Here is a 24904-nt window from a genome sequence, read left to right as displayed (position 1 = left end):
AAAAACAATGATGACAAAAGTAAGGACACAAAACGTTAACTAATCCAAGCAAGGAAGACTCTTCTTAAGGAGAGAAATATGCTTGCAGAGGAGTAGAAAGATAATTATCATGTGAATTATAATGAGTAAGCTAGGCTACAATTTTAAACAATCCTTTGTAAATGATAACTTATATTCTGATACTACTTACCTGTTTCGAAGCTCTCTCAGAGGTTTGGGAGCTGTATCACTTGCAGTTATCACTTGATGGAAGGAATAATTTAATGCTATTGGATCACCATGAGCTCGAGTGTGTTGATACCAGCTATAAGCTCTACGTGCTGGTGATATGAGGATAGTCACCTGAAGAAACAAACAAATGCAGATGATCATCAAATAATGAACAAGCACACATAATCAGAGCAAAGGTAGCAATTAACATGATTTAAAAAGACAGTGTGATTGTAAAAGTCACACAATGAAAGTGAATAAGAAAAGGTTGCTCGGGTAATACCTAGTAAATAATAACTGTATGACCTCAGCTACTCGGCTAGTGAGCTGCGCACCTATCAACTTCGACATTCTGAATGTTCTGCTGTCTTTCAATGGAAGCAGAATTCTATTGGACTGTTCCTATGGGTGAGTTAATTTAATTTTGTCAGAAGACACTGAGTACACCACAAGTGACCTTTAAAATGCCAACAATGACATAGAGTGCCAAGATTTTTGACCGCTCTTCAAAAATCCACTTTCTCAGCCAGCATCGAATGCATAAACTTGAGATCATGAATTGAACACTCTACCACTGGTCCACTGAAGTAGAGTGGTTGCTTAGGTTTTAGTAGATATAATAAATGGAAGTTGAATCTTGAGGAAGGTGTTTGAATTTATATAATGACTAGCTGATGTACCCGTGCTTTGCTACAGAATTCCCAGAAAGACTCTCTTTGTGGTTTTCCCAACTGAAGTCAACATAGGTCATTACAATGACGTCAGTAGGAATGTAGCGACTGAAAGCAAGGTTATCATATCAAATACTTGATCAAATGGAAAAACCACACATTTTCTCAATTTTAACAAATAGTGCAAGTGTTTAATTTCATTTTTAGACCGTATTGAAATTCAATATATTAAAATTTATAATCGTTCTATTAAGATTGTTATGGTACATGTTTCACCTGTCATAGCAGGCATCATCAGCCATAAATTCTATACTCTAAGTCAGAGCTCTGAAATGGATGTTATATTTTAAAATTATTACTTAAAAACTAGTTGTTTACAATAATTTACATCACTGTAAACTAGTAATCAACTTGTAAACAACTAGTTTTTAAGTAATAATTTTAAATATAACATCCATTTCAGAGCTCTGACTTAGAGTGTAGAATTTATGGCTGATGATGCCTGCTATGACAGGTGAAACATGTACCATAACAATCTTAATAGAATGATTATATCATAGTCATAAAGACTGTAAAGTATTGAACAGGTAGTTTTCAATAAATTAATTGTAAATTTTAATAGTACTACAGTGCTGATCTAACAGTCCAAAGTTCTAGTGCTGGAATGACCATGGCCGCAGACAGCCATGAACACTCCTCTCCCATTATTCTGTTATACGTGCACACTGTTCATTCCAGTCAGTGCTTCAGAGTAGGGATTGAATAGCTGTGTTACGTACCAGTAGTATCAGAAAATTTAAGAACCAGAGGAATGGCATGCTGAAGAAGAAAGAGATCTAACTCTCTAGCTACTTCCTGCCAATATTTAGTCAGGCTGTTATACTCGGTATGCAGCAGTAATCCCATCTATCGGAGATAAGTGGCAGCAGAAGACACAAAGCATATCACAACAAACAATGATCAATGTAATGTTATTGTTGATCAATTTTATGAGCTATCTGTATTGTAAGCCTTCACATTTAGTGTTCTTCCGACTCTGTGATATTAGGGCATCTTGTAAAATTATTTATAGCGTAGACTGTAGTTTCTTATTCCCTAACTTTACATACCGATTTTCGTTAAATTCTGTTTACCCATTTTCTTGTGACTCAGCGCTGATATGGACTTAGCAACAAAAATCCAAATTCATGAAAATCTCAGTTATCATAGCCGCTATGGTAAAAATGTATAAGATATAAATGATCAGAAATTTAATCCTATGTAAATTTAGTTATGTAGTATTTATCGATAGGGCCACTAATAGCATAAATATTCGAGAATTAAATTTTAGGCCTTCCCCTGAACTACCATTACACTCAGCGTTAATAAAATTTATGGCCTAGATTGTGGAGACTTATTCCCCGACTTTACATACTGATTTTTATTAAATTCTCTTTAGCCGTTTTCCTGTGATTCGCATACGTACGTATATACAGACAGGAATTACGGAAAATTAAAAAGTGCATTTCCTTGTTACTTGGACACGAACAATACAGAAATACCATTCTTTTTCAATTCTGAGCAATGTAAGGTAAAACTCTTATTTTATACATAGAGATGTTTGCTTTCATGCCCAGCATTTAAGACAGGGATCATTTCTGCCAGCATATAAAGCTGTGGTTGTATTTTGACAACTGTTGATATTTAATCTGCTCTACATCAAGCCTTATCAAGGCAGTCTGATGGTCAAATGGAACTTACTTCTTTTCACAGGTATAGGCAGAAACAATCTAGACTGGTACGTAATTAAGGACCCCAACTATCATTGCATACAGAAGAGAGCAGTAATTAAACCCCATTTGATCATGCCAAGTGATTGTGTGAACGCAACCGCAGTTCTAAGAAAGTAATTATACATAAAGACAGGAACACAATAAGAACATATAATGGGATAAGCACAATGATACATCAATGAGGCAAGAGGGAGCAGAAGAAAGACGAAACAAGGACAAACATGAAATAAAAAAAATACAAGGACACTGACAATCTCCACATATGAATATACTGCTGTATTCAAACAGACACACACTTTCCTCATCATTCCAGCCCCATCCTCCTATTACCTTCTTTCTACTTCCCAGCTTCATCAGGAGGTCAGCATCCACACTCATTAACGGAGCATCTTGACAAATCTTCAGTCTTGATGTGGGAAGTATAAAATGAAATCTGGATAAATAAAGACAAAAAGATGAATACAGGAATACCTTTCCATATAAACTATGACGATAAGGGTGAAGGATTACAACCTTGTCTAACTTCTGTAATCATCAGCTCCTTCCAGGTCAGGGTGTTGATGGTACTTCTTCACCATTGCCTCTCCTTCCTTCGGTAATTGTATTCAATTCCAGTCTTCTTTTTCTTATACTGTTCTTAACCTGGATCCGCCCAAGATTGAATTTTTTGAGAATAAAATTGTAACTTTTAGCGTTGGATACAGTGCGCGCGGTTACAATAATAAGAGTCCAAGAAGACTGTGTAGTTTGCCGTGCCATATATGGCACGCTGGGCGGATTCAGGTTAACAGAGGTTCTGGACCTCCCTCTCGCCCTCTATCTTAGCCTCCAATATTTGTTTTGGAATCCTTCCCTCCTCCATCCTCATAACATGTCCGAACCATTTCAATGTATTCTTCTCCATCCTATCACTCAGTTTTCTACCCCAATTTCTTTTCTGAAACATTTCTTACTCTGTGTCTCCTTGTTTTCCCTACCAAATTCCTCAGGAACTTCATCTCACTGGTCTGAATTTTACTCTCATTTCTTGCTGTCAATGTCCAAGTCTTTGATGCATACAGGGGCATAGCCAAAGTGGGGGTTACTGGAGGTTAGAAAAAAACTCTCCCCCCACGGCAGTTTTACAAAAGAAAAACAGAAACTGATGATAAACAAGTGAAAGTCAACTCAAATTTTATTTTGAATATTCATAGAGACAAAATTGTAAAACCAACATATTTCTTTAAACTGTTTTCTAAGAAGCCTTGAAAGTTGGATTTTAGATTGCAATCTGACCTCTGATAGAAGGTATTACTGTTGCATGCCCAGTAGAACAGCCTGTCTGAATACTGGTGAGAAGTAGCAGGGGAGTTGGATAATTTTTTTTTTTTTTTTTAGCATGCCAATTCCTCTGGTTCATACATGTTGTGATAAACACTGGTACATAAAACAATGATTCATCATAGTATTCCAGGTATTCGATCCCTGCTATGAGGCTCTGATAGGAGCATGCACACTTAATGGAAAATGGTACAGCAATGTTCACCAGTGTCTGTGGCCAGGTCATTCCAGCTTAGGAATTTAGACTTGGTACCGTTAGAATGCCAGCGTAGTACTTTTAGTGAAAAGTGAGAAAATGTGCCCTCTCTTATTTGGTCGAGCATTTCATATGATGGCATTGCTGTTAAACGCGATTTTCCAGTCTGTTAATATTATATTCTGACAAGAATACTGACGTCATTGTAATGACCTATATCAAGTTCAGTTTAATATTTGTCTGTGTCTGTCAGTATCATGGTAAAATGGATGGTTGGGTTTTAATGAAACTTGGTATTTCAGTTTAAAATAAGGTCAAGTAGTCACAATGTACAATAGTACAATTTATTGATGAACATCACAGGCGTTTAGCCCCAATACATGTTCACAATAGAGTCTTACCTAAGCCACCCTACAACTAAATAAATAGCTGAATAAATAAACAAACAAATAATATAATAATAATAATAATAATAATAATAATAATAATAATAATAATAATAATAATAATAATAATAATAATAATAATAATATAATAATAATAAAGGAATAATAATAATAATAATAATATAATAAAATAATAATAATAAAGGAATAATAATATTAATAATCAACTGGCCAACGGTAGATTCCCTCTATGAACCGTTTGCCTTACTTGCAATATATCACATATGTGATCCCGGAGCAAGATTACACCTTCCACCAACTGTCCTTTCTTACTCAGCACATTCCCACACCACCATTGTTTTTTTCTGTTTGACCTACTCTGCTTTGGTGTGCTCAGGCCAACCATGCCTATGTTTACCTTCAGCATTTACATCAGCTTTATTGTTCCCTGACCTACTCCAAAATAAACTACCACAGCAACATTACGCGACTACATACCAAACCAGCCAAAATAACAACAATATTCCGTCATTACATTCCAATCCACCATACCACAACTTTCACAAAACCTCGGTAATATTGCTTCATTTCATTTCATTCCGTCATACCACTCCATAATAACATTGAAATTTCGACACCTCTCCCACAACATATTTCTTCGACCCTTCTGCACCAACAAACCAAAATTTACAAAATGATCATAAATCATCTCTCTCCAACTCTGAAAAATTCAATACTCATACCAGACACAATACCACCTCCTAACTCCTACGAATTCAGCCGTAAATAAACCATCTCAATACCACACCATACATCACCTCATAACCACATTTCCAACACCTCATTTCTATATATACCACTTCTACTTCTCCGACAATTACACTCACCTTCTGCTTTCCACTATCTCATATCACCACTTCCAACTTCTCTAATTTCAATCTATTTAACAGACATATCACATATCATAACTTATTCAATTTACCATACACTCATACTCCTCCTATTACCCATCATAATTACCTACCGAAAACTCCATCTTCCACCAGACCAAAATTTACAAATAGCCAAATTACATTACTACACTTCATACTTTTCCAACACCACATTTCAACATCCACAAATACCACCCACTCATATACCATCATCACATTCAATACAACTTACTCATGAGTACACCCCCACTTCTCCATACCTTTCCAACACCACATTTCCACATTTACCACCTCTACTTCCAACACCACATTTCAGCCCTAGCACACACTCGTCATCACAACATTTGCTCGCTATATTACAGACAAACCAAAAATTTACAAAATGATAATAAACTCGCCTCTCTCCAGCTCCAAAAATTCAAACACCAATACAATATACCACCTCCCAACTCCCACGCAATCATCCGTAAATAAACCATCTCAATACACATAATAGCAAACCATACATCACCTAATCATAAATACTAGGCTATCAGCCCTAACACACACTCGTCTGCCATCACTCCGCATTTATACCAGTCACCAATACAATACAAAATGATAATAAACTCACCTGTTTCCATCTCCAAAAATTAAATAGCCATCAACACCACATTTCAACCCTATAACATAGCATAACTTAAATACTAAGCCTTCAATACTTCCAACACTACACTTCACCCTCTTATACCACCATTTCTCCCACACCACATTTAAACTCTGTAACATATCATAATTTGCTCAATTTGCCATACACTCATATTCATCCTATTACCCATCATAATTACCTCCCTAAAACTCCATCTTCCACCGAACCAAAATTTACAAATAGCCAAATTACAACACTTATCCAACACCACATTTAGCATCACTCCTCCAGCTCCAAATAACAACAAACTGCCATCCACCATATTATACCACCACTTCTCCGACACCATCTTTCAACCCTTTAACATATCATAACTTGTATACCACTTCTCCATCACAACATTTCAGCCTCCACGCCCTTAATTACTTACTTACTCACTATATTATTGTTTTTTACTACTTTTAACCTAGCTCTCATCATATTGTCCGTATATCTTCTATCTCTCCCTCTGCTCAAATTCAAATTCTGTGCGAGGTACTCATAGGTTAACTTTGGACTTACTTTTATACCCTGATCTTGTCTAACTACACCACTACACCCAGCTCTCTCGGCTTCTTGTTGCTCATTCTCCTTTCCCTCATTACCCCTTTGTTCTTCAGCCTCTCTCCTGCATTGTCCGTCCACTGCTCTTTCCTTACCGTTGATCGTACTTCCACTTAGCACCTCGCTCTGTCTCTCTTGACCCTTTTCAGAACTACTTCCTATAATTACACTTACACTGTTACTTCTTGTATTTTGCCTATTCTCTCCACTACTCGCTGCACTGCTCCCTTCTTCTTCAGCCCGCTTTGCCTTCATCTCTAAGTCCATACTAATACTGATATCACTCCTCACTTTCCTACCTTCCGTTGCACTACTCACTTTTTCTTCGTCTTCTTTTATCCTCCTGTCTAAGTCAATCAGTCCATTTACAGTCCAAATTTTCTTCCAATTTCTGCCTGCTACCACTAGCTCTTGCCCTTTAATAGTCGCTCTCAAACCTTGATTTATTGCACGAATCTTGTGTTTTCTAAGTATTTTCTCGTTCCTAATCGTCTCCCATCCAACGTCTCTCTTGATCCATATTTTCTCTCTCTGCATGTTACTCGCACTTCTTACCACAGCATCAGCCATCAACGTAGAAAACAGTTCTAGTTTGATAGGCCTTTTGCCCCTAATTTTTCCCACCCTCTGCACATCATCTATATCTACTTCACTAAAATTAAGTTTCAACTTCCCCTGTATTAAGTCCACAACTTTGTAAGTTGTCAGTACTTTGTCTTCTCTCAACTCTTCAGGCACACCATAGATAAATAAGCACTTCTTTCTTCGATATAAAGTATTTGCTTCCACTTCTATTTTCAGCTTCAAGTTCTCCTTTTCTATTCGTCCTATTTCTTCCCTTAATGCTGCCACTTCTCCGGTGTTATGTCTCACTTGTACTGTTATGTCTTCCGTTTTCTCTCTTAACCATACCTCCATTCTTTCAAATTCCCTGGTTTGTTCCTTAATCATATTTTTAATTTGCTCAAAAGGGCCAACTTCTTCCACCACCTCTTTTACAGCTCTTTTGAATGCGTCCATATTTTCCCTTTCTTCATTTCTACTAGGGGTCGGGCCTGGGTTCAATTCGACCCCCCCAATACATAGCAAAATTAAAATCACCGCCGCTGATAGCAATAATTCACCTTTTCTCTCCAAATCCGTATAACACCTTCCTAATTTCATTTCTTCTTTCTTCATTCTTCCCTGCCATCTTCCTACCGTCGCCCTGTACTGCTCTATGCTAATCATTGTCGGCACACTTCTCCACAACCTTCCAGCTCTCGGCACTTTCACCCACACCTCCCACTCCCGGGACCCTCCGCTCAACGCGACCTCACTCGTCCGTGGCTTAGGCAAGACTGAATAAGGTCAAGTAGGAGGAGGTGGTTCAGAAGAGGCCTAAAGCATAAAAGTTGATGTATCACTCTTACGGCTGGTTTTACAAGAAAATAGCTCATGACATTTTGTTGTTCTTTCCCGATACAGCCAAAAATAAGAGAAATGAGGCGTATAGTTTCAAACATGGCCAAGTCCGTTGAACTGTTTTTTTTTTTCAGGATAAGCAAAAAACTTGTTTAGGTTATTAATTCATATATATTCAGACACTTTAATCTTTATGTTGCTTAGCAGAGGCTTCTGATTCATTACCATACAATTTTTACTGTCTAAATATATTACATGAATTGAAAAATGTATTTAGAATTTGGACTTGACCATGTTTGAAACTAACTGTGGGACTTGGCCAATTTTGAAACTTACGTAAGAGGACTTGGCCAACTTTGAAACTTAGATTAGAAAGTTTGGCCTAATACCTAAAGAAAAAAGAAATCTAGATTAGGCCTATTTTCCAACTGTGTTCATCTTGACTTTATTTAGAACAAATATGATCAAAAATGATATACGATTTAGTGAAAAATCTTTAAAGATTATTATTTTAAACATTATGTTTGTGTAAAATTACCCAATATTGTAACCAATGTAGAGGCTAATTAACATTTAAATAGTGTATATTTTGCAAATATATGGATTCATGTAGCTACTTCAACGTATATTCTTCATATTATACCTATTCAATACCATCGCGCCTTTGAAATATATCACCGAGCCTTGATTAAATCACCACTAACAACACGTTGATTGTACTCATCTCAGCTGTTTTTCCCTCATGCGCTTCAAGGTGGAAAGATCACGTTGCCGCTTTCTGGTATGGCTTTTATTAATTTCCTCCATTTTATTGCACAGCAAGCATGAATACTATTAAAAACGACCAATTAATTATGTATATATTTATTATTTATAAAATATGTATTAAAATACACGCAAACAAAACCACCAGATGTGACTCGAACAAACGTCAGGCCGCCATATTACCGGAAGAAAACACGTGACTGGATAGCGCAGGATTATTGGCCCGTGCGGGCTAACAGGGACTTGGCCGACTTTGATATGAAACCCCATTCTTTGCTGCAATTTTAAATGTGATCTGGCCGGATTTGAAACCCATTTTCGTTCCCGTTGTATTCATCTTGTAGAGATGAATCCATTGATGTCAAAACATCAGAACGTGAAAAAGATGGACTTGGTCGTGTTTGAAACTATACGCCTCAAATATCAGTGGCAGTCATGTGAAAGGTTACTTCCAAGAGCTGGTAACTAACAGTATTTTTTAAATATTAATTCGATACTTGGCTTTCTTCTACAGCGGAAAGAAGAGATCAAGATCAGCAATTATACAAAACAATATGAAACTGCAAAGGGCTACAGAGCTCAAGGAAGAGAGTACGTGCTGACAAGCCACTGACAAGGAGACATGCCCACTTACATGCCTCAGAATCTGGGGAACAGTATGAGGGATGGACAAAAATATAATCATGCACGTGCTAAGTAATTGTCGCGTTAACAATGGGTACTACACCTAGTTACTTTATAAAGACATATTAAGTCATATAGAGAGAGAGAGCCTCTCTATATATGACTTGATTTAACACTTGTTTGTTCCTTTCCAATACTTTTTAAAATATATTGTATGAAGCGAATAAGGAAGATAATTATAAAAAAACAAATAACAATAACAACCAGCAGAGATGACAGCTTGAAAAATATGAAACCATCAAGTCTTCCAAGCAACAAACTACCAGAGTCTTCTACACGTAAATTTTTATGATATACTAGTTGGATGTGAGAATAAAACTTACCAGCTTAGCGTGGGGTAACAGGGCATGGGCTCTTCTTGGAACAAGATCTCCATCAAAATACGTGGCACTCTTTTCAAACAGGTAGCGTGCAGTGGCATTTTTTGGTATTGGAAAGAAGCTCATGTACCTGTAAAGTAAAACATGAGGAATGTTTGAAATGTACTATCAAGTCAATCCTACTTCAGCAGCAGGAGCTGATAATCCACATCACCATACCCTATCAGTAAACAGTACATGTCAAATGAGACAAAATCAATACCAGCAAGTCAAATAACATTTCCTTTGCAGGCTGAGAAGCTCAGGCAGTAGAGCACTGGCCTCCTGAGCTCAAGTTGGCAGGTTTGATCAAAGCTCAGTCTGGTGACATCTGAAGGTGCTCAAACACACCAGTTTTGTGCCGGTAGATTTACTGTCACGTAAAAGAACGACTGATTTTGATTATGGGGTCATAAAGACCCAACTTACAGTATTCTTTAATGTATCAAAGTATCTTCCAATATACCAGGAGAAAGTCATACCACAATCTACTTTCAGATTGGCTGTAGCCACTGGCGAGTCAGTACTGTAGTTATTACCCAAGAGTGAGGTTTGCTTGGGACCATGATGGAAGTTGAGTTTGTTTTGACAATGAGTTGGTGTTTTGAAACTATAATTAGAATGTGAGAAAATGTCACCAATTCTCATACCATACGTGTTGGTGTGGGGTCTATACGAGTGAGCGGTATTGTAGTTATTCAGGTACAGGGTTGGAACAGGCACTTCAGGACGTGAAATATGCTGCTATTTCCATTTTGCACAGCATAAAGGGAGAAGGAACATGTCAAAGTCATGTTAACATGTACAAATGGTTTGTCCTTCCACAAAAAAAAAAACACACCACCACCACACAACATGTGTTATGGTAAAATAAATCATTACAACTTATTGCAGCTTTTACAGTGTTCATGTTCATGTCAAAATAAAAGTTACCCACCACACTCCGACTTAGATACTCAATCTGCACATCTTGGAATTACGTGTTAATCTACAGCAGTGGAGCGTCGGTAATGAGAGGTCGTTGAACCTGTTTACTACTGCAGGCAAATTAATACGCTACTGTGCTGTTACCTGGCTGCTGGGGAAGTAAGAGAGAGAACATACATGGAGGAGATGACTTGCAGTACTGGAGAACTGGTCTCATATCATACTGGTCTAGAGATGAAGAGTACATATAATCCTTTCTGAGGTATCCACCCTTGTACTCTCTTATGTTGCTGAAGAGTACTCTTCCGTATTCTTTTACATACAGTATGTGATGTCCAACATATCAATACATACATGTTAACCAAGTGTTGTGCAATTGTGGATGATTTAGAAGACACAAACATGTCACTAAATGCTCTATGCCGACATTCTGTCAATTCAATGCTGGTACAGAGTCAATCTACACTGAATTTTTGACGACAGACTATGTGAGTTGTGCATATTATTTTATTTGCAGGCCAGTGAAAGCACAGTGGACACTGGAAAGAAATAAGCTATACATGCATTCAGCAAAATTGTTATTGATGACAGTTAAATTTCAAAGACCGTAGTTGTATCCATGTTTATGAACATTGCTTGGAGGACAATAGAACTCTACAAAAGTGCAGGAGATCATCAGAATGCTGGGTATTTGTAAGACAAGGCTTTTTATGTCACAGTAAGTACTGGTAGCTAAAATGCTGACCATAAGCTTGACCTGTTTAATTAGAACCACCGTTTCATCATGTTTAGACCATTACATAATAACTGTTGAGATCTATAATTATAAATTCTGAGAAGTGTTTTCTAGGCAGAACATTATTGAAGAGTTGCCAATTGCTGTTGTGTTTTTATAAATGAAATGAGCATGGAGATAATAAAGGCAGCAGAACCTGTTGGTCTGCGGTGACTGTATAGATCAGTGAAATGTATATGGATACAGAAGTGTGTGCCAGAAGAGTGGGGAAAGGGAATAACATCAGTGTTTAAGAAGGGGGACGAGAAGTGTGTGATAACTATTGAGGAATCACTACCCTTTTTCATTTGCCATCATTCATTTCATCTTCATTAGTTCCTCATTCCACCGTAAAAACATGCCATATGAATTCACTTCACCTCATTCCCAACCCCGTATCAAGAAACAAGAATAATGGTTAGATATACATACTCATATCACAAATTGCAAAAATAATTGGAAGGATGGTAGAAAGGAGATTGAGAGGAAATATGGAAGGACAGTTAGAAGAGGAGCAATTTGGGTTTAGAAATAGTAGAACAATGCTGGACCCCATCTTCATTATGAGACAGTTGATGAAAAGACATTAGGAGTATGAAAAAGATCTAGTGAAGACATTTCTCGATGCAGTAATGGGGTATGACAGTGTATCCAGTGTATCTGAATGGCTCAGACGGTTGAGGCGCTGGCCTTCTGACCCCAGCATGGCAGGTTCGAACCTGGCTCAGTCTAGCGGTATTTAAAGGTGCTCAAATACGCCAGCCTTGTGTCAGTAGATTTACTGGCACATAAAAGAACTCCTGTAGGAAAAAATTCTGTCAAACAGCATCTCCAAAAACCATAAAAGAAGTTAGTGAGATCTAAAGCAATTTGTTATTATTATTATTATTATTATTGGGTAGTTTTTGAGGAATGGCAATGCAAAATATTTGAACTTTCAACCAAGTTTTTGATCTTGCTTCGGGCGTAAAAGTATTTTTATCATGTTGTCATGTGTGTTCTAGTATTATAAAATTAAAATAAACCTTTAAATCTTTAGAGATTGAATCATGACTTTCAAAACAATGAGAGTCTGTGAGAAAGACATGGCACTGCCTATTCTTGGCAACATTGTTTGGTGGTATTTGTTTATTTTCGTAGTTCAGTGCTTTGCTACTCAACTGTCAGAATCCAACTCTGGAAAAGAAGACCCATAACACACTCATATGGCTTTTTCTTCCAGTTTAAGTAACTGGAGGTGGCTTCCCATGGCTAAAACAAAGTCTCTGTGGGATCACTTACAGGAAATATTACTTGCCATCCAAGTATTTTTTTTCTTTTGGTATGCTCATATTTAAAGGATAAAGACAACACAATAACATGTTTAAAGCATCTAGTACTTTGGCTTTTCCCCATACAGAGGTATTAAACTTTATGGCTCTTTAATTTATTTGCGGCAAAAAGGATAACACTGTCCTCAATTCATTTTTAACCCAGATTTACTGAATTATGCACATCTAGAGTTCTAGTAAGAGGCAGTCAAAGATAAACAGCTGTTTCATCACAGTATACACTTGATGGTCATTTAAATTGTTATCGATCATGACTTTCCTTAATTCAGGAGGAAAAAGTGCTGCAGATTCACTGTCACATAACTGAGCTTTCCCACAATGCTTACCTAGCTTGTACCATGACGAGATTTCCACTGCCAAAGTCACCCATTAAAGTCATTGTTGTCATGTAAATTTTCATGGAATTTCACAGCTCCAGCATTACTATCTGGTTCTGACAGTGGTACTCCCTCACTATTTCATGTATTTTAATAATATCCACTTGTAGAGACTTTCATTAAGGTCACTCACCTAGTTCACACCAACACAAATAGGTCTTATGGCAACGATGGGACAGGAAGGGACTATGAGTGGGAAGGAAGCGGCCGTTATTCTGTTTTCTTTGCAAACCTACTTCACTTTCAATTGTGACACAATACTCACTTTTCTTCTTCCTTAATTCACCCTCTGATGGTTCCTTCTGAGATGCCACACTTACACGATAAACTTGCCTTTCACTCCCCCATTCTTCACACAATAACTTTTATTTTGGGTTTATCATTAAATGAATATTCTTTCCTTCTCTACGACATCATGGCACGTGCAGTGAGCTACAAGCCTAACACTATGGGGAGTAATGGCTTTTTCTTAGAAAATTAAAGGCTGTTAATAGCTCACAAATTGTTTATTTCTGGCTACTTCTGTGAATTTCTAGGAATGCAGTACTACAGCCCCTATTAAAATGTGCTGTTTCCTCGTGGTAGGAATTCAGGCTGACAACAGAAATGCTAAGGTACAGTGTAGGGAAATGATAGAAGACTGAAAGTCAAACAAAAAGTTACTGAATCTCTACTGTAAGAATTTCACTAATCTTAGTAAACTATTAATGATACTCAGTTAATACCAAGCTTCAAATTTCAAAAGGAACTTAAATTTCTATCTCACCAGTCAAGGCCACGGTAGTAATTTTTGCCATTGAAGAACTGAATCTCTTCAAAGGTATCTGGACTTGGAAAGTTGCTGCTTATATCTGGATGCATGGACAAAAATGTATAAAGTGCCGTTGTTCCTGTCTTCTGAGGACCGATGACCAAAAATCGTGGCAGCTGCTCGCAAGTTTTGTTACGGGACCATATTTTTTGATGTCTCTGATCATCACATGGATTCTGGAAACACAAAGTTAACATAGTAAGTACTACATGCTTTATCATCAACACAAAGCTTGCCTTTCTTTCCCTGCTTACAAAATTATCAGTTCCGAAGCTCCACCTCCATTGAAGTCAAACTGAATTACATTTGTGCACTGTTGGTAACCATAACGAAAGTCCAATAATAACTTACCCTGATCATCCTTCCTGTCAAATTTCATCTTTTCCTTCATCCTCTACATCAATCACATGTCAAGGCTGTTACCAGGAAACATTACTTATTCCAGAAACTTATACTTCTAACAGATGAGGCAGTGTATTCCCTTTTAAACTTTAACTGCCAAATATTTTTCCTGTAATTTCAACAGTTCTCTAGTTTTTCTGAAGCATCCAATAAAGGAGAAGTAACACCAAGTTTAGTACACATTTTACAATTTGCTTTATGTTGTACTGACACTGATAGATCTCATGCCAACAATGGGATAGGAAAGACTATGAATGGGAAGAAAGTGACTGTGGCCTTAATTAAGGTACAGCTTGCAGTGAAAATAGGAAACCATGGAAAACCATCTTCAGAGCTGCTGACAGTGCGGTTCAAACCTACTATCTCCTGAATGCAAGCTGATAGCTACGCAACCCAAACCTTGTAGCCACTTGCTCGGTTTTAGTACATCTCTGAATGTCATCTATCATGAGCCCCATTTGGGGATCAATCTTAAAGTAGGATACTTCCCACAGCTTTACAAAATCAGTAGTAAATACAATTGATATTAGATATAATATATAACTATACATACATATATACATACATACATACATACATACATACATACATACATACATACATACATACATACATACATACATACATACATACATACATTATCATTATAGACTCTTATGCCTTTCAGCGTTCAGTCTGCAAGCCTCTGAGAATTTACTAAACGTCGCCACAATCCTCGATTTGCAACTAGTGTTGTGGCCTCATTTAGTTCTATACCTCTTATCTTTAAATCGTTAGAAACCGAGTCTAACCATCGTCGTCTTGGTCTCCCTCTACTTCTCTTACCCTCCATAACAGAGTCCATTATTCTCCTTGGTAACCTATCCTCCTCCATTCGCCTCACATGACCCCACCCCCGAAGCCGGTTTATGCGTACAGCTTCATCCATCGAGTTCATTCCTAAATTAGCCTTTATCTCCTCATTCCAAGTACCCTCCTGTCATTGTTCCCACCTGTTTGTACCAGCAATCATTCTCGCTGCTTTCATGTCTGTTACTTCTAACTTATGAATAAGATATCCTGAGTCCAGCCAGATTTCGCTCCCGTAAAGCAAAGTTGGTCTGAAAACAGACCGATGTAAAGATAGTTTCGTCTGGGAGGTGACTTCCTTCTTACAGAATACTGATGATCGCAGCTGCGAGCTCACTGCATTAGCTTTACGACACCTTGATTCAATCTCACTTACTATATTACCATCCTGGGAGAACACACATCCTAAATACTTGAAATTATCAACCTGTTCTAACTTTGTATCACCAATCTGACATTCGATTCTGTTGAATTTCTTACCTACTGACATCAATTTAGTCTTCGTGAGGCTAATTTTCATACCATACTCATTGCACCTATTTTCAAGTTCGAAGATATTAGACTGCAGGCTTTCGGCACAGTCTGCCATTAAGACCAAGTCGTCAGCATAGGCCAAACTGCTTACTACATTTCCACCTAACTGAATCCCTCCCTGCTATTTTATACCTTTCAGCAGATGATCCATGTAAACTACAAATAGCAAAGGTGAAAGATTACAGCCTTGTCTAACTCCTGTAAGTACCCTGAACCAAGAACTCATTCTACCATCAATTCTCACTGAAGCCCAATTGTCAACATAAATGCCTTTGATTGATTTTAATAATCTACCTTTAATTCCATAGTCCCCCAGTATGGTGAACATCTTTTCCCTCGGTACCCTGTCATATGTTTTCTCTAGATCTACGAAACATAAACACAACTGCCTATTCCTCTCGTAGCATTTTTCAATTACCTGGCGCATACTGAAAATCTGATCCTGACAGCCTCTCTGTGGTCTGAAACCACACTGGTTTTCATCCAACTTCCTCTCAACGACTGATCGCACTCTCCGTTCCAGGATGCCAGTGAATACTTTGCCTGGTATACTAATCAATGAGATACCTCGATAGTTGTTGCAATCCTTCCTGTTCCCTTGCTTATAGATAGGTGCAATTACTGCTTTTGTCCATTCTGAAGGTACCTTAACAACACTCCACGCTAATTTTACTACTCTATGAAGCCATTTCATCCCTGCCTTCCCACTGTACTTCACCATTTCAGGTCTAATTTCATCTATTCCTGGAGCCTTATGACAATGGAGTTTATTTACTATCCTTTCCACTTCCTCAAGCATAATTTCACCAACATCCTTTTCCTCCTCCCCTTGAGCTTGGCTGTTTGCAACACCACCATGATGATTTCCTTTTACATTGAGAAGATGTTCAAAATATTCCCTCCACCTCTCCAGTGATTCCCTGGGATCTATTATGAGTTCACCTGAATTACTCAAAACACTGTTCATTTCCTTTTTCCCTCCCTTCCTAAGATTCTTTATTACTGTCCAGAAAGGTTTCCCTGCTGCTTGACCTAGCCTTTCCAGGTTATTACCAAAATCTTCCCATGACTTCTTTTTGGATTCAACAACTATTTGTTTCGCTCTGTTTCTTTCATCTACATACCAATCCCTGTCTGCCTTGGCCCTTGTTTGGAGCCATTTCTGATAAGCCTTCTTTTTACGTTTACAGGCTGCTCTCACTTCATCGTTCCACCAAGATGTTCGCCTTTTCCCATCTTTACACACAGTTATTCCTAGGCATTCCCTTGCTGTTTCTACTACAGCATCCCTGTATGCCAGCCATTCACTTTCTATATCCTGAACCTGCTTACTGTCTACTGTTTGAAACTTCTCACTAATCATATCCATGTACTTCTGTCTAATTTCCTCGTCCTGGAGGCTTTCTACCCTTATTCGTTTGCAGATAGATTTCACTTTCTCTACCTTAGGCCTAGAGATACTTAGTTCACTACAGATCAGATAGGGGTCTGTATCATCGAAAAAACCGCGAAAAACTCGTACATTCCTAACAGATTTCCTGAATTCGCAGTCTGTTAAGATAAAGTCTATTATGGATCTGGTACCCCTAGTCTCCCATGTGTAGCGGTGAATAGCCTTATGCTTGAAGAATGTATTCGTAACAGCTAAACCCATACTAGCATAGAAGTCCAGCAAACGCTTCCCATTCCCATTAGCTTCCATATCTTCCCCACATTTACCAATCACCCTTTCGTATCCTTCAGTTCTATTCCCAACTCTCGCATTGAAATCGCCCATTAGCACTATTCTATCCTTGCTGTTGACCCTGACCACGATGTCACTCAATGCTTCATAAAACTTGTCAACTTCATCCTCATCTGCACCCTCACATGGTGAATACACGGACACAATTCTTGTCCTAATTCCTCCCACTGACAAATCTACCCACATCATTCGCTCATTTACATGCCTAACAGAAACTATGTTGCGTGCAATGGTATTCCTGATAAAGAGCCCTACCCCAGACTCTGCCCTTCCCTTTCTAACACCCGTCAAGTACACTTTATAATCTCCTATCTCTTCCTCATTATCTCCTCTTACCCGAATATCACTTACTCCTAGCACATCCAGATGCATCCTCTTAGCTGACTCAGCCAGTTATACTTTCTTTCTTCCATAAGCCCCATTAATATTGATAGCTCCCCATCGAATTCCATTCCGTTCGCCAAGTTGTTTCCAAGGAGTCCCTCGCCTGTCAAATGGGAGTGGGACTCCATTACTCCCATAGGTCCGAGGCTTGCTTAAAGTGTTCTGAGCTCGGTAAATTCATGAAGCAGGATGCTGCCCTACTTGCACAGAGTCCAAGTGAGGATCTCTCCTCTAACGGGTTATGGACCACCGGTGAATTATATAGTCCTAGCTGCCTGAGCACAAGGAGGGCCACAACTCAGAATATGTCCGAGATGCCCACTCCCATTCCATAGCAACTGGTATCCCGACTCTCAGGACCACTTACTAGGCCACTCAGCCGTCGCCCATGGTTCACGAACTAGGACGTGACTACAGTAACCCACAAACATGAACCATCCACAAACATGAACCATGAACTATACTGAACAAAATAATATACTTGAATTATGGATTGTCTACATAATGAAAACTCACAGTTACAAAGTTTTTGACATTGCCACCTAATCAATACTATGTGTGTTGTAAAATTTATTTATTTGCATCTAAATTGTATATGTATGCAAGACTAGTTTTGATCCATGGATCATCCTCACTTGCTTCCACTAACAATTAAAATAGTATATTCACAGTCATTAGAAATCACTTTTCTTGAATTATTGTCAATATATTACAGTCTTAAAATCTAATAAAACATCCGTATTTCATTTCTGCTAGCATATTTTTGCTAGTTGCTTTACGTCGCACCGACACAGATAGGTCGTATGGCGACGATGGGACAGGGAAGGGCTAGGAGTGGGAAGGAAACGGCCGTGGCCTTAATTAAGGTACGTCCCCAGCATTTGCCTGGTGTGAAAATGGGAAACCATGGAAAACCATTTTCAGGGCTGCCGACAGTGGAGTTCGAACCTACTATCTCCCGAATACTGGATACTGGCCGCACTTAAGCGACTGCAGCTATTGAGCTTGGTGCTAGCATATTACTATCTGGTGAATGGAGGACCATATGTCAGTCGGACACTCAATGCAATTGTGTTGCTTCAATTCACTCTTCTCGAACTTATTTTAAATTCACTATCTTAAAATCTAGTAGCCAAATATCTCATTTATTCCTACTGATATGCTATGATACATAATGATAAGACTTACAGGTGTTTAAAAATACAGAGATGCAAAAACTTTTGAAAACCTAAGTTCTTCTTACAAGTACCATTCCACAAATAATATGTTTAAAAAAGTTCAACTATCACTTCAGGTTCAAGTTTGAACATATTCTGAACAATGATAGAAATAAAAAATTGACACTGGCAATCTGAGGATTGATTCAAAGTTTATGCTGGAAAAAAAAAAAGAATTCCCCCAACTGGGGATCATAAAAGTTGATGGGTTTAGGGTCCCAGATGTACTGTATATTTGCTTTGGCTCGACGACGACAACATAATAATATGGTCTCAGCTACCGTATGCAGGCATTTTGATCTGATGTTATCTGGCTGCCTGCTCATCAACTGCAACGTTCCGTTTTAATCTAGGCCTACTAGATGGCAGTGTAAACCAAATCTCCCTTTGGCATCTATGGCCGAGTTTTTATAAATTTTGTTGGGCGAAAATCAAACGTGTCGATAGAGATCTTTTCCATACCGATGTCGTATGACATGAAGAGTCAAATGGAGATTTTTCTACCCTTCAAATATCCATCTACCTCTGCCGGGTCTGAACCCAATACCTTCGGATTCAATGGCCAACACTCTACCACAGAGGAAGCTACACTGAATAATGATTGTTGGACTTGCACTACTAGCGGATCAAATAACGATCTTCACCCTAACTAACCAGCTGAAACATGCTTGACCACACTTGATGTGCAAGCGCCTGGATTGCATGCTTGTAAATCTCCTTTAAACAGTATTACTGGACCATTATGTTTCCTATATAACATATATAAATGATATGAGTAAAGAAGTGTAGTCAGAGATAAGACTCTTTGCAGATGACGTTATTCTGTATAGAGTAATAAATTGTGAGCAACTGCAAAATGATCTCGATAATATTGTGAGATGGACAGTAGGCAATGGTATGATGATAAACGGGGTTAAAAGTCAGGTTGTGAGTTTCACAAATAGGAAAAGTCCTCCGTTTTAATTACTGTACTGATGGGGTGAAAGTTCCTTATGGGGATCATTGTAAGTACCTAGGTGTTAATATAAGGAAAGATCTTAATTGGGGTAATCACATAAATGGGATTGTAAATAAAGGGTACAGATCTCTTCATATGGTTATGAGGGTGTTTAGGGGTTATAGTAAGGATATAAATAGAGCCTCCGTGGCTCAGGTGGCAGCGTGCCGGCCTCTCACCGCTGGTTTATGTGGTTCAAATCCCGGTCACTCCATATGAGATTTGTGCTGGACAAAGCGGAGGTGGGACAGGTTTTTCTCCGGGTACTCCAGTTTTCCCTGTCATATTTCATTCCAGCAACACATTCCAATATCATATCATTTCATCTGACATTCCTTAATCATTGCCCGAGAGGAGTGCAACAGGCTTCGGCAGCCGGCACAATTCTTATCCTCACTGTTAGATGGGGGCTTCATTCATTCCATTCCTGACCCAGTCGAATGACTGGAAACAGGCTGTGGATTTTCAGTAAGGATGTAAAGGAGAGGACATATAAGTCTCTGGTAAGACCCCAACTAGAGTATGGTTCCAGTGTATGGGGCTCTCACCAGGATTACTTGATACAAGAACTGGAAAGAATCCAAAGAAAAGTAGCTCGATTTGTTCTGGACAATTGCTGACAAAAGAGTAGCTTTACAAAAATGTTGCAAAGTTTGGGCTGGGAAGACTTGTGAGAAAGTAGACGAGCTGCTTGACTAAGTGATGTGTTCCAAACTGTCAGTGGAGAGATGGCATGGAATGACATTAGTAGATGAATAAATTTGAGTGGTGTCTTTAAAAGTAGAGAAGCTATTTTTTTTAATTTTTTTTTTTTGCTAGTTGCTTTACGTCGCACCGACACAGATAGGTCTTATGGCGACGATGGGACAAGGAAGGGCTAGGAGTGGGACGGAAGTGGCCGTGGCCTTAATTAAGGTACAGCCCCAGCATTTGCCTGGTGTGAAAATGGGAAACCACGGAAAACCATTTTCAGGGCTGCCGACAGTGGGGTTCGAACCTACTATCTCCCGAATACTGGATACTGGCCGCACTTAAGCGACTGCAGCTATCAAGCTCGGTAAAAGTAGAGAAGATCACAATATGAAGATAAAGCTGGAATTCAAGAAGACAAATTGGGGAAAATATTCATTTATAGGAAGGTGAGTTAGGGATTGGATTAACTTACCAAGGGAGTAAGGTAAGGTAAGGGTTTATTCTGCCCGAAGGCAGGTCCGAACCTCCGCAGAGGTGTGCCTGAGCCGGAGTTTATGTACGGTAGAGTGGCCGGTTCCTTTCCGCTCCTTCATTCCATTACCCCCGCCAACAGTGCATGGCAACCCATCCAAATCTTGACCATGCTTAATGTTGCTTAACTTTGGAGATCTCCCGGGATCCAGTGTTTCAACATGGCTACAGCTGTTGGCTTACCAAGGGAGATGTTCAATAAATTTCTAATTTCTTTACAATCATTTACGAAAAGGCTAGTAAAACAACAGATAGGAAATATGCCACCTGGGCGACTGCCCTAAATGCAGATCAGTAGTGACTGATTGATTGATAGTAATTGAGGTTAAATTGTTTTTTCAACTTGTCCAGCCTTCTGTCACTAGCATGAAAGTCATCTTTGCCCATAATTTGTTTGTAGAATTTAGCTTTGTCTTTAAGAACATCTCCAATCACGGGCTCATTCCTGAAGAACTTTAACGTTATCCCCTGTCTTCATAGTTTGTCTTCCATCTGTTCCAAAAACTGCATTGGTGGATCTGTGGTAGAGTGCCTGATACATCATCCCATGTTTGCGGGTTTGATCCTTGCTGGGGTAGTTTATTCCTAAGGGACAGTAAAAAATCTTGACACTAGTGGATGGTTTTAAATGTCACATTACAATCAGTCACAATTCAAATTAAGATTGTTTCAAAGGAGTATGCCAGGTTGGGGAAAAAGGGCCAGATTACTGGACGTTGCTGGAATGCTGAATAGCCAGATTATGCGCAGTACAAATAAAAGGTTGAATATTTTCAAGTATAGGTCTTGCGAGGTTGATGATTATTTATTTAAGGGGAAATACAACAAAATAATGATAAAAAATAAAACAAGAAGAAATCTGACCATTTGAAAAATGAAGGTTTGTTCAAAAGAAAGGGAAGGGCCACAAAAGGCATGAAAATGAATGACTCGCCATGCCTCGCAAACCAGGAAGTTAACCTGAATAAATGATAGATAAAATTTAATTTTGCAATGAATTGCTAATTTATACCAGCCACAAATTAATAATGTGTCAGTTTTAACCATATCTTCATGTGTCATCCTGAAAATGTCCAACAGCATTTCAGCATCATTTTAACAAGCACTATGGGAACATTTCATTTTAATTCGATGTGGAAACACCATCTAGCAGTTCTGCGTCAGCTGGTGGTTATTTACAGTGGCATCCAGTGGCTTGCATACTGCTAACACCACTCAAGTAGATATGGTGATTGATGATCTGACTACAGAATCAACATTTACCAGTTCCCGTTTTGCAATTGAAATTGTAATGATTAGCAGTGATGGAACTAACATTTCTATGAATATCAATACAAGAAAGAGTCTCGATGATGAGCATACTCCAGATGATAAGAATTTAGAGCCTAATTTATTTTTCAGATTTTACACTTAGTTCATCCCAGATTTCAATGTTAATTGTGTGTTTGTACGTTAGTTTTCATGTCAATTGTGTGTTTTTACATTTTTTTAGTTATTAGATGTATTACATTAAGGATGAAGATGGCCAGCCAAGGCCGTAACTAGTCCCTAGTTTAGTAATGTAATTCAATAATATTGCATAATATAGTAATGAAAGAGGTGGACCATACGACATTAATTTAATTGTGATCATAATTCAATACGGATCAAAACCATGAAGTTTATACCCTATGAGTTCCATTATAGTCAGGCAGGGTACTGAAAATAACTTTAATTTGTATATTCTTTATTTCACAATTTCTAGAACAAAGAAATCAATCAATCAATCAATCAATCAATCAATCAATCAATCAATCAATCAATCAATCAATCAATCAATCAATCAATCAATCAATCAATCAACACTGATCTGCATTTAGGGCAGTTGCCCAGGTGGCAGATTCCCTATCTGTTGTTTTCCTAGCCTTTTCCTAAATGATTTCAAAGAAATTGTAAATTTATTGAACGTCTCCCTTGGTAAGTTATTCCAATACCTAACTCCCCTTCCTATAAATGAATATTTGCCCCAGTTTGTCCTCTTGAATTCCAACTTTATCTTCATATTGTGATCTTTCCTACTTTTATAAACGCCACTCAAACTTATTCGTCTACTAATGTCATTCCACGCCATCTCTCCGCTGACAGCTCGGAACATACCACTTAGTCGAGCAGCTCTTCTTCTTTCTCTCAATTCTTCCCAACCCAAACTTTGCAACATTTTTGTAACGCTACTCTTTTGTCGGAAATCACCCAGAACAAATCGAGCTGCTTTTCTTTGGATTTTTCCCAATTCTTGAATCAGGTAATCCTGATGAGGGTCCCATACACTGGAACCATACTCTAGTTGGGGTCTTACCAGAGACTTATATGCCCTCTCCTTTACATCCTTACTACAACTCCTAAACACCCTCATAACCGTGTGCAGAGATCTGTACCCTTTATTTACAATCCCATTTATGTGATTACCCCAATGAAGGTCGTTCCTTATATTAACACCTAGATACTTACAATGATCCCCAACAGGAACTTTCACCCCATCAACGCAGTAATTAAAACTGAGAGGACTTTTTCTATTTGTGAAACTCACAACCTGACTTTTAACCCCGTTTATCAACATACCATTGCCTGCTGTCCATCTCACAACATTATCGAGGTCACGTTGCAGTTGCTCAGAATCTTGTAAATTATTTATTACTCTATAGAGAATAACATCATCCGCAAAAATCCTTACCTCCGATTCCACTCCTTTACTCATATCATTTATATATATAAGAAAACATAAAGGTCCGATAATACTGCCTTGAGGAATTCCCCTCTTAATTATTACAGGGTCAGATAAAGCTTTACCTACTCTAATTCTCTGAGATCTATTTTCTAGAAATGAGCAACCACAGAATACATTCAAATAATTGTGGAAAACACTAACAGAACTTGTAATCAAAACCCGTAAATAATATAATAACTTCTTCATTAATTTCTATGAATGTTGCATGGGCTTAATTTGTTTTATGCAGGTGATTTTAAAGTCACACTAACACTTCCATGTTTTCAGTGATGGTAGGATGGGGAGGAGCTAGGATTAAGAAGACAGTAGTTGTGGCCAATCTTAAGGTGCAAACCTGGCATTTACCTGATGTAGATATGGGAAACCATTGAAACTAACTTCATGGTTGCCTTGTACTACGTATTCTGGTTTTAAGTCACTGAAGGCGCCAGGATGGGGGATAACAGAAATACAATGTTTGTGAAATATTCTTTCACTATCGGCTTGCCTAACAGAAGTTTCTGAGGCACTGAACTCAAATTCATAATTCAACTGCACCACCAAAAACTTATCTAAAAAAGTATTAACTCAAACATAAACTGAGATGATGTATGAATCTACGAATTTCTTGAATCTACTAAGTAATTTCAATATCTTAT

The 24904-nt window shown here is 38.2% G+C and overlaps 1 protein-coding gene across 1 annotated transcript in view; it reads right to left on the bottom strand.

Annotated features, from left to right (window-relative positions):
* sfl (N-deacetylase and N-sulfotransferase sfl) overlaps positions 1 to 24904 on the bottom strand; it is an 814105-nt gene that overhangs the window by 23690 nt on the left and 765511 nt on the right. The window contains exons 14-16 of the mRNA XM_067135314.2: positions 14107 to 14327; positions 9895 to 10021; positions 191 to 342 (exon numbers count right to left, since the gene is read on the bottom strand). Coding sequence (XP_066991415.1) covers positions 191 to 342; positions 9895 to 10021; positions 14107 to 14327 — 500 coding nt within the window. The remainder of the gene's footprint in view (positions 1 to 190; positions 343 to 9894; positions 10022 to 14106; positions 14328 to 24904) is intronic.

The sequence above is a fragment of the Anabrus simplex genome, chromosome 1 (genome assembly GCF_040414725.1).
Source record: "Anabrus simplex isolate iqAnaSimp1 chromosome 1, ASM4041472v1, whole genome shotgun sequence".
NCBI classification, from domain to species: Eukaryota; Metazoa; Arthropoda; class Insecta; order Orthoptera; family Tettigoniidae; genus Anabrus; species Anabrus simplex.
Note: the sequence above shows the minus strand (reverse complement) of the source record. Positions and strands in the feature narration are given on the sequence as shown.